This window comes from Cheilinus undulatus, linkage group 10, assembly GCF_018320785.1.
Source record: "Cheilinus undulatus linkage group 10, ASM1832078v1, whole genome shotgun sequence".
NCBI lineage: Eukaryota > Metazoa > Chordata > Actinopteri > Labriformes > Labridae > Cheilinus > Cheilinus undulatus.
This window is the reverse complement of record NC_054874.1, coordinates 11,670,640-11,682,677: the sequence shown is the minus strand read 5'-3', so window position 1 is coordinate 11,682,677 and position 12,038 is coordinate 11,670,640. Positions and strand designations below refer to the sequence as shown.

General features: G+C 40.7%; 1 protein-coding gene across 7 annotated transcripts in view; it reads right to left on the bottom strand.

The window, feature by feature from the left end:
• LOC121516072 (rho guanine nucleotide exchange factor 9) overlaps positions 1-12,038 on the bottom strand; it is a 76,913-nt gene that overhangs the window by 27,349 nt on the left and 37,526 nt on the right. For 5 of the 7 annotated variants that reach the window (XM_041797138.1, XM_041797142.1, XM_041797141.1 and 2 more), the window contains 2 exons: positions 3,279-3,458; positions 2,576-2,665 (listed from right to left, as the gene is read on the bottom strand). In XM_041797138.1, the coding sequence (XP_041653072.1) occupies positions 2,576-2,665; positions 3,279-3,458 (270 nt within the window). Of the gene's footprint in view, positions 1-2,575; positions 2,666-3,278; positions 3,459-10,916; positions 11,098-12,038 lie in introns of those variants that run through there. The other 2 variants (XM_041797144.1, XM_041797139.1) reach the window with 2 other exon arrangements.

Below are 12,038 nucleotides of genomic sequence, written 5' to 3'. Positions count from 1 at the left end.
CGCATCCATCCAGGGAACAGCCCACAGAAAATATTTGGGAAGAGCAGAACCTTTAAATAAAAATCTTGGAGGGTGACTGGACAAATGCTCTGTCTGTCTGTCTGTAACAAATCCTTATGGGACAATAAATGCAACTGAACATATGACGCAGTAGGCGTGCGTCACCCTGGGTAGTAAACTTCATAAGAGCTTGACAGATAGCTGCTGTTGTTGTTTACTTTAAGTGGAGCTAACTGCTGATTCAAATGCCTGCTAAAGCCTAGAAAAGCTTTCAGTGTGCTCATTGCTCTTCTGTTAATAAACAAATGTTGTCCAGTTCTGATAAAAGATGTTGTTTACTGGCTTGCAATACAACTAGACCACTCCTGTAGCTACCATCTACTTCTAATCAAATGGCACTGACTGTTCTCTGACTGGAAACAACCATTTCAGGTTTAAGCTTTGTATAATGGCTCTGCTTGATTTCTGACATGGAGTCTGATCAATCCATCAGCTTTGCATGGTTAAATACAGTGTATTTAGAAAGCATTCTGACTCCCTTCATTTTTTTAATTTCTTATGTTGCAGTCTGATCTACTCTGGATAAAAACTCATTTTGATGCTCATTAATCTACCGAACAGAATTTTAGAATTATTTGCAAAGTTATTAAGAATAAAAAACTATAATATCACATTAACATGAGTATTTAGACCTTTCCCAAAAAACCTTGAAATTTCAGATTCCTCCCATTTCTCAGGATCTTTGTAGAGAGTCAACCTGTGGTAAAATAAACTGATTGGACATGATTTGGAAAGGTTCACACCTCTCTATAGAAGGCCTAAGAGCTCCAGAGATGGTGTATGGAGATGGGACAAAGTTCCAGATGGACAACCATTACTGCTGCCCTCCACCGAATTAAAAAAAAAAAAAAAAAAAAAAAAAAAAAAAGACTTTCATAAAAGAGGGCTTTCATGTGTTTTGCACTGAGGCGAGGCTTCCTTCTCATCACTCTGCCATAAAGCCCAGATTGGTGGAGGGCCGCAGTGATGTTTATCCTTCTGGAGCTCAGTCTGAGTGACTATCAGGTCCATGATCATCTCTCTTACTAAGGCCCTTCTCCCCTGATTGCTCAGTTTGGCCGGATGACCAGCTCTTGGAAGAGTCCTGGTTGTGCCAAACTTCTTCCATTTGAGAATTATGGAGGCAACTGTGCTTTTGGGAACCATCATTGCAACAGCAATTTTTCATAGCCTTCCCAACATCTGTGCCTTCCAACAATACTGTCTCTGAGCGCCACAGGCAGTTCCTTTGACCTCATGGCTTGGTTTATGCTTTGATATGCATTGTCAGCTATTGGGCCTTCTATAGGGAGGTGTGTGCCTTTACAAACCATGTCCAATCAATTCAATTTACCACAGGTAGAATCTGATCACATTGTAGAAACACCTCAGCAGAGATCAAGAGAAATGGAGGAACCTGAGCTAAATTTCAAGTGTTTTTGCAAAGGGTTTGAATACTTATATCAATGTGATATTTCAGTTTTTTATTTTTCATAAATATGCAAAAAATTATAAAATTCTTTTTTCACCTTGTCATGATGGGGTACTGAGTGTAGATTAATGAGAACATTTTTTTACTGTAGCATCAGGTTGCAACATAAGAAAATTTGAAAGAAAAAGTGAAGGGGGTCTGAGTACTTTCCAAACGCACTGTATATGTCACATAAGGAGAAACATACTCTAGTGAGTGTTTTTTTTTTTTTTTACCATTGTTCAGCCCTTCACATAAATTCCTTTAGAGGGACAGTGAGTAAGGTTACTGATTAGAGTAGGTGCAGGGACTCAATGTCAAACACTTCTGAATGGAAAAGAAATCTTTCTGTGACTAGTATTTGGAGAATATTCATTGCCCAACTTCCTCTCTGTGTGGCACTCCGAAACATCTTCCTCCTGCACATCTGCATGCATGTACACTCGCACACAAAGTTTCTCACATCTGCATGCACTCACCAACACGCACATACATACATACAGATCCACACACAGTGCATTGTGTATTTCACTCTTGTTCATAGAAAGGGCCAGGTGAGCGTGGTTTCAGATGTCCAGCAGCCAACACCTGATGACACACAGTTTGCCAAGAGAACATCAAAGAACCGACGGGTAAAATGCCAAACACAAGATGAGAAATGCAGCGCCACAGACAAGCAGAGTGACGGGTGGTAGAGCACTGACTGCAGACGAGAACTACTAGCGCAGCATTAAGACTGAGAAATAGTCTGAGTCAATAGTAAATAAGAGTACGACAAAAATATGCATACAGTGCATCATAGAAATTATAAAAGTTTAGGAAAAATGGTTCCAAAATTCCATCTACTTCTATTTAAATATAAATATAGAATTTGAGTCCAGGCCTTAAGAAGACTTTAACATTATTTTACTTTTGACTCATCAGTTCTTCCTCTCTATCGACTCCGCTGAAGATGGCGTGATAACGTTAATGTCTGATAATGTCGAGGGCACGTTGTGTGGACAGACTGGAGCGGGCGGGTGGGCGGGCAGGCTGGATGGGTTGGATGAAGCTGGGAAAACGCACCTTTGACGTTGTGTTTTGGAACCGTGGAGTTGCTATGGGGTTGATATAGAAAACCTGTTTTGTTTGGGGCTGAGGAGGGTGGGGTTCCACCTTGGAGAGAAAGAATGACAGAACAGAAAGAGACTTTTTGGTCGACAGTCAGTCAGCCTGTCTGCCCTGCCCTCTCAGGAGTGAATATGGAAGGGTGGACAGGTGGGAATGGCCATGAGGAGTGTCTGTGGGGGTGCTCTGCTTTTGGAAGCTTCTACTTACAATAACCATGCTCGCTCTGTTTTTAGTCTTTTTGTTTTTAAGCTTATTAAAAGAATTAAACTTGTGTGGTAGGTTTAGATATGGGTGAGGTTACATAATATGAAGGGAGGAATTTCAAGGCTAACAGTAGAGGCAATGCCAAACTGAGAAAGGGGCTCATCAGCATCTCTGTCTCATTGTCCCTGAACACCCGATAAAGGCACTTAGCTAGCTGGCTTCTCATCTCCACACTGTTATGTATTATTAAAACACAGCCTTATTCAACAGTGTATATCTGTGTGGAGCAGGAATATTTATAAGTGTATTTTGAGTGTGTGACAGAATTCTTGTGCACCTTCCTCTGTGTATTCAGCAGCTTGTGTGCATATGTTCATGTGCCTCCATTTCTGTATGTGTGTGGGTGTGTGTTGTGTCTATGGTCACTGGCCAGCCATGGCAGCAGCTAACTCACCCGTACAAAGCTGGCAGGGAACCATCCTTCCTCCTCATCAATCTGGCCCCACCACCAGTCTTTGTTGGAGGCGTCCAGCACCTTGATGACGTCACCGGCCTTAAACGCCAACTCCCGGTCCGCCATGGTCACATGGTCCCATACCGCCTCAGCGTTGACGATTGAACCTCCACTTATCAACTGGGGAGACAGGAGGGAAAGACAAGCGATATCTTATGCTTTATTCACGTTAGGTATAGCATCTGCTGTGGAGACGGCACAGAAACAGCATGGACAGCACTGCACACAATGAACAATAAATATGGATCCACCTGATCTAAAACAACACATAAATTAAATTTGACAGGGATTCTAATTCAGCTCTCATCCTTATTTAGGCTTCAATTTGTATGAATCCTTGTTGCTAAACCCACTCAGATTACTAATAGATGCAAATACACACCCTCAAAGCCAGGGCCCACTAGCAGCTTAGGGATTGCAAATAGAGCAACACAATAGATGACACAGAACACAGCACAGCACAACAAAATTGAACACCACAAAAAAGGCAGCGCTATTAGGGGAAAAACAACACAGTGTTCATAAACACAGCACCAGTCTGCACACAGGGACTATAATTGGCCCATTATGACATTAGAATAATTACATGTGTTAATGTAATATAAATGCTGAGGAGCAAACAAATGTGAAGGGATAATCTCTTTTCCTTCGTGCTGTCACCAGAGCTTGTTATTTAATCTGCAGCAGAGTCTTTGACAGAGCATGGAGGCATGACTCATCAAACATTTTTTATTGATTTAAGCATCATGAATAAATTATGTCGACATTTTGCTACACCAAAAATAAATTTTTGAACGTATGCATTCACATGAGGAAAGTGCTTGCATTAGGCATCACCTGTAGGTAGTGCTGGGCAATAGATTGAGCTCTCATTTCAGTAATGGTTTAAGCTTTCAAAGATCATGAAAACAAGATAATTGGGATTACTGTGCCTCATACAGTGATGCATTTATTTAGTCCATATGTTTTCAGATGTGTGGTAAATTAAACACACCTTCCTGTCCTTATATTGCAGCTGTATTCTGTCCCTCCTACCAAAATAAGGCTTTGAATTAATTTAAGGGAGGAGCAGGGGGAGTATTCCAGCTAGTTTGACAAGCAAAAGAGCAAAATACAAAGGTAGAAAGGTGGCTGATGGTTGACAAGAAGGTAAGAAAACCTCTGTCAATTGCCTTCTAAATTGGGAAGTAATATGGTAACACCATGTCCCAGGGTATTCACAAATACCCAAGTTATCCCTTTAATAACAGTCATAAAAAATCTGCTGTTTTGAACATGTTTAAAATTACTACCTTAAGATAAGAGTGTGTCTGTTTCATGCAGCTGCACCACTGAACTCCTGTAAGTGATGTAGGCCTCATTTATTTAAAAAGGACTCGCTATTTAGATGTGCTCATATATATTCATACCTTACATACCTCATACCTGAGGCACTGTGCTCTGTAACATGAACAGCTCGCAGTAATCACATCCATGTAACTGTATGATTTAAAAACCATTAAATTATTCTTTCTGGAGCTCAAGGCAGTAACAGAAATGTACTGAACATACTTCACTGTCGATTAAGTACACGTTAACAGATAAAAGCCTGATGTGATCAAGCAGCCAACAACAGTTACAGCTAGGGGTGTAACGGTGTTTGTATTCATCCAAAAACCCATGATCTTTCAGGGGTCAGTAGTCACAAAACAAATATGTCCAAACCATTAAAAATAAAAAACAAAAAATGTGATTTACCTGCCAATCTGGGCGGCAGTAATCATAAGTGTTAGCTAACTGCTATTAAACAAACAAGAAAGAAGAGGATGAAGCCCTTTGTAGTGATCCGGATCATTTGGCTCAGCTCACCAAGAAGAGCCGAAAGAGGCCTTTTTGGCTTCCAAAGGCTCTTCATTTGGGTACCAGTTTGTCTTCCTGCCAAATTTAGCAATGCTTAATTTTTCAATTAATTAAAATGTGTAATTGTTTAGCAAAATATGCCATTTCCCCAAAACACCTTGCTGGTCAAATGAAACCTACCCACTGGCTGGGATGAAAGACATACCTGTTGTAAAACATTAGTGATACACCATCAAGCATGAGTCCTTAATGCAGAGAAAACATCAACACTATCAATAAATCAAATAGGCTAAGACACACACACAATAAAAAAAAAATCAACTCTCAAACAGGATCTAGATCTTATCATTCACATGATATAAAAGAGCTCTTTGAACTGACATGTTCACTAACCAAACATCATTAAAGGAAAGTTAGTTCACACTTATTAGAAAGCTTATGGATGTGAAAGCAGAGCCGAGTGTCAATATTACAGATGCTTAAACATTTTAAAGGCTAACCACAGACCTGTAGAAGTAGATACCGGCTACAGTGCTCTAAAATGCACAGATTTTAAGTTGCATTTACATCGTATTTATTTTTCATTCTTTAAATCAGGAGATATTAGGCTTTCTTGCCTTCTTCTACCAACTATCTTTGACAGTTCTAAATAAAAACCCCAAATCAAGGTACTACCTGAACCGTAACCTCTTTGAACAATTACACCCCTACTTAATGCCTACCTGATCTGATTATAAGCACACAAACATGACTTCACATCAGATCCTGCCATAGTTTTCGATATCAAAAACTCAGTAAGACAGAGTAAAAGACAGCCCATGTGCTCCAGCGCGCACAGAGGTGGAGGAAAAACAAACAAAGCTTCATTTGATCATTGGTTATTAAGTAACTCAGTTCATCAGTTCAGTTTGTGAAAGCAGTGCAACTATAAAGTACTTCTTTCACCACTTCTCACTTTGATAAACACTTGTCCTTGTTGTGTTGTTCAAGACTGTAAAAATGACCTTTTCTAGGACTGAATGAAAGGATATGGATACACGTTGTGCACTCTGTACATTGAGATGTGCTTGATCCAAAAATCTTTATGTATGTAATATTTAACCAGTAACACTGTATAAATGGGACAAGATTTTACCATAGTCTCAGTACTTGATTACTCACACGACCTGATAAAAGAGTACTCACTAATCATAATTAATGTGAAAAAAGGCTGCTGTTGGCTCATTCTGTTTTCTATGGTGTGCTGCTCATCAAAACTTCAAATTCCAGCTCTCAATGAAGTAACAGAAGATGAAAATGTAACCGGGTTATTAACTGTGCAAACATAGAAACATAAAGACATAAAGAAAGCATCAACTAGGAGCCCCGTATACAAAGTTGATGGTCCAAACTTTATTCTGTAATAGCCATCGCCTTCTCTACAAACCAAAATGTGTTACTCTGAGACAAACTAGCAAACAGTAACACCTAGCAATCTGTCCACAAGCTAGTGACTTTATCGACACGCTGCTCTTTCCTCACACATCTGCTCAATTGTCATAGCTGTTGTTAGCCATGATGGTGGCTTTTCCTCCACCTTGACTAACACCATCAACTCCCTGAAGCATTCTTCTTCTTCCACAAAACATAATGTAAGCATATCCCCTGTTGCCAGATTTATTATGAGCAGGCTATTCTTCACTGCTCTGGTATCATAATAAATAACGTGTCTGAACCGGTGCTAACAGGCTAATGTTTGTCTGCTTTTTAAGTCTTATGTCCCTTGAGAGTTACCGAAGTTGTAAAGTAATGTTGTTACTGTAATCTAGCTGGCTGTGTTTTAGCCAAATCGTTGACAGAAGAAGTAATACCTCTGTATGCTGTTTATTTTCTTGCTTTTTGTTATTACTCACCAGGTATATTCAGTTAGAGCAGGTGAGGCCAGGTGGGGCGCCAAAGTTCTCAGCCCTGTCTGCTCTGATGTTGACAAAATTATATGTGCATACATATTTTAAACCACGAATAGAAACATAATGTACCACAGTGTATTAGGGCCACCTCAAAAGATAAAAAAAATAAAGAAACTAAACCTCAAAAGCTGAGATTTTTTTCTCAATATAAAACAGATCCTTGTTGTTTTTCTCTAATTATTAAAATGGCCCTATTACATAGTCGTAGTAAGTATAGCTTATGCATTAATCTTTTGGCATTAATCTTTTAAATAAGTTAGGATTTTGTCCATAAAAACAATTAAAATTGAAGTTAAACTTTTCCAAGTGGGTCCAGAGGGGGGGCTGCTTTCTTAGATATGAATAGGAGTGGGAACCACTGAGTTAGACAAGCCCAGAAAGTTTGAGGAAAGAAAAAAAGAAGAATCAAAATTCAGTACAGACATGGTGCCAAAACATCCAAAACCTTCCACACTGATTTACAACCCAGATATTGATACCTCATTTCGATACCGCGCCACCCAGAGAAAGACAAGAAAAATTATGGAATTTCTGTCACACCGGTTTCTTTTTCTGATCCCATATTGGAGTGGCATCTTATAAATCAAAATAAACTTTATTCCTCTCAAAAATATCAATTTAGGCACCATTTAGGCACCAACACCATAACAGTATCAATTTAGCACTGTTATCAGAACAAACCAAAACGATACCCATCCCTAGCAATGAAACATAACTCAGGAAGTGAGTATCAAGTACTCAAATATTCTTCCCCTTCCCCACTGAATTGTAGGGAAGATTTTGGGAAGGTTGAATGGTATTAAAAACTAGGGTTGAATGATTTGGGGAAATGATCGATTGTTATTTTGTTTTACCAATACTGTATTTTTTTAATTCAATATGTGATTATTTATAAGTTCCTTATCTTCTGTATTTTTCAACAAGCACAAGAAATAAATCACCATGTTATCACCGAAACAGTATTACATGGATTAGACTAAGGCTAAACAATTTTGAAAATGTGTAATTATGACTCATATTCAAATTTGATTTGAATTGTTGTATTGAAGGTAATAATTATTTAATGTCATTCTGATTTTTTAATAATACAAACATATACAAAATCAAGGAGAGTAGGATTTTTTGCTGAATATTCTAGAAAAAGTTGACTCTTTAATGTTTGCAATCAGGTTACAGAAATACAGCACTTTCTGCTATTTGAAAACTGCAGTAGGACATATTGCAATTTCAATCAACTGCTCAGCACTATTAAAAGCTGAACGTTGCGCTATACTAGGTCCACATCCTCAGTCCTTATAAATGCAAAATAACTTGGAGAATTTTTTACCGAGTTGAGGTTGCCCCTCGAAGCAACAAAGTAAATACGTAATTGTGTTTAATATTTGTGATCTCAAATAAAAGTGATTATAATTTCTGAAATAATCAAGCAGCTCAACTTGTAAATGCATGAAGTCTTGTTGGGTGATCAGTATTCTTTAAGGGATTTGGAGAGGCTAAAGGTTGTTCTCATTAAAGGACAGAAACATCGGACAGCGCTCCTGAGAGGGACCTGAGCCTGACATCATCCATCTACCAAACAGCTTCACCATCCATCACACGGAGGCCTTAGCTTTGTTGTGCTGAGATGTGCACAAACACATAAAAAAAGCACTCGCACGTGCAGCCACACTTTCAACTTCTTATGCATTAAACTCCGGTATACATCTATGGCAAGGCTCCAAATGTTTGTTCCAATTGCTCCCTCCAAGGTAGTGCTCATCAGCAGTCTCCAGTCCAAGGCTAACCATGCATTCAGTCCCTGGGGCTGTGGGCAGAGCAGCCAGTGCTAACCAAGCCTGACAGGAGCTGCTTAGGCTCTAGGTAAGGAGTTATCAAAGGCCTGGAGACAGGGATGTCACATGGATGGACATTAAATTACTTCTTAACTTGCATTAAGGCTTTTGCACAGTAATACTAGGCTATTGTGATTTTCTAAATGAAACATGTTTTATATTTTCTTTTATTCCCATAAGACTGAGGTTGCCCTTATAAAATTAAATCCCCTCAACCGATTAAAATGCACCTCATCACTCCAGTGCAAAAATGCGGTCCCACCTAATGCTGATGCAGAGTGTTTGAAGAAACAGCAGTTGTGTGTGTGCATATGTGTGTGTTGTTTGCATTCAACCGAACCCCCCATGAGGATGTAAGCTCTCAGACTCAGCAGCTATGTTACCCCTTCAACCTGTAGACAAGCCTACCTCCCTGATGCTCACTGAGACAGCTACAGGGGATATAAGCCAATCTGGGCAGAGGAGTGAGCACAGGGAGGGACGCCTGCGCCTGGAAGAGAAAGATCTGCCGTCGTCATGACGACAGATGAGGATGCTTCACTGGTATTGACAAGATGACAGGATGAGGCAAGGACACTTCAGGAGGCACCGGAATATTTCCAAATTTAGGAACACGTGTGAGCAGACACACACAGAGTGACCGCTGAGTAACTGCAAAAGCCCTGTGTTATTAGATCAGAGGGAGAGGAGCCAATCACATCAGAGAATACTCAAACATCATTTCCATGTCAGTGTCAAATGTAGAAGTACATAATGTTGGCCCCAGCATGCAGGTTTGAGATCAAAGATATTGCTGAAGAGGTTGATTCAATCAGGTCTCACATGGGACTGAGAGCTTGGGTAACAATAGCGCAAGCATGTATCTCTAAAGCTCCACTACAGGAAGAGGACAGGATTAACACAAAAACATGTGTCACGCTGCCATGGAAACAGCAACAATGAATACTGCTGAAAAACAATTGAAAATTATTTCATCATTCAGAAAAAAAGAAGACTAAAAGTGTTTACAACACTGATTTGTGGTTGAAAGAACAATATCCAGCAGAAGCCAATCAGTTCTACTTGACCGTCGCCATCTGACACCTGCAGCTCTGCCAGATGAGCCTCAGCACTGAGGTCAGTCTTGCTTCTTCACCGTAATGTCTGCTCTCCCTAATCCAGCCCCCCACCCCCTACCCTCCAGCCCCCCCCCCCAGCACCACTCCATTTTCAGCACCATTCACTCCAAGCACAATCTCTCCAGTTCCCATCAATCTGCTGTAATATGGGCAACAGACAGAAAGAGCAAGGGAGAGAGACAGATAGAGATCCATTCACAGCCAATGTTCCACCCTGCTCACTTTTCTTCTTCCTCCTCATCCCTCCATCTCCCTGATGAGATCAGCACTGCCCTCTCTAATACATTGCATCCCTTTTTCCCCCTTCTACATGCCTGAATAAATTAAAAGCATTACATAATCAATCCTCCCAATTCCTGCCTTAGCTCACCCTCACACCTAGCTTGATCAAAAGGTACACAGTAAACTCAGAGGAGTCTTTCCACAATACTCATCATCACCTGTGTGTCTAGCAGCTGTAACTACCTATGTCATCATTTCAGTTACACTGCAGTTACAACATCAAAGATCACAAGGCGAAACAGCCGTCTTTAAAACGCAAAACCTGTATTTGGGTCAATGCAAATGAATGCAGAGGAATCTTTCCTTGATATATAGACAATACCTTCTGTTTCACTTTCAATCACAGGCATGACAAAGAAATATGAAATACGTGAAAGCCGATTCACTCTCTTATATCATCTTTGCAGCACAACACATCAGCATTCACTGCACTGGCAGCTCCACTGCATTCCAACATCCTCCTCTATCTCTAGCAAAAGCACATCTGCACCAAAGCACCTACAGCATCCTTAAGCAAACATCCTCACAAACCAACACTCACACGCCTTTTAGCCTTACCATGTTTGTGGCATGTAACTGTTCAGAGAGTGTATGCATGGAGAAGTCCGGTTCATACAATCATGATAAATAAATCTCTTTCGGATGTGGTCGAGGTGTAGGTCGTCTGCATGAGCTGAGCCTGTGGTGCCTAGTAACAAGGTGCTGTATTCCAGAAAGAGGCTTCTCTTTCCGACGCACCGTGTGAGTCTCGCGGTCCGTCCTCCCTGTGTCTGCCAACCCTGTTATGTAATACACTTATACCCTGAGTCTAGGAGCCAATCAAAGATGCTCTGCCTAAAACCAGTGAGAAATACACACACATCCTCTCACACGCTGTTGTCTCGCTCGCACACACCATCCGCGCATTGACACTTCTGACTGCACAGCATTTAACAGAACTCTATTAGAAGGCACCTGGCCCGGGGGGGATTACAAATGTGTGAACACTCTGGACGTGTGCACGCCTCAGAATCAAAGAGGATCTACAGATAACAGCCACTCTGTCGATCTCACGCTCATAGCAGGCTCACATGTGAGCACATCTGTAAGAGGCTGCTAGCCAACTGAGCCCCAACCACCGCAGTGTAACATATTATGCTGCTCTGTTTATAGTCTTGTGGGGGTCCCTGCTGGGGAGGATGTTGATGCTCTTAACCTCGGTGGTGAAAACACCAGGCCACATGCCACTGCATGTGATAGATGTATCTGTGTTCATGAAACATTACCTACAGTACAACATTTACCACTTAACTAGGCACACTCAAAAAACACAGCACTCAGCCCTGAGTGTGAGCGAGCACATATGGTATCTTAAAAACCTAGCCAGCCTACCATCCCTATTAATAGGACAGCTCTGGGATAGGCTTTTAGCATATCTATTTCTGACACTCATTCAACATTCATGACACCTGCCTCCATCCCTTTATTAGATTATACCACTGCATGTAGGAGAAAAGGGGATATAGGTATTTTCATCTCCACCTGACATGTCTTTTCACTTGGAGGACGTTTCATCTGTCAGGTTTATGCACATACACTCATACACTTGTATTAGTAACTCTTTTGTGGCCAGGTGTGGTAACATTTAGCTGCCATATTGAAATGTTGCAAACGGGAGAAATGTGAATATTGTGGGCTGTG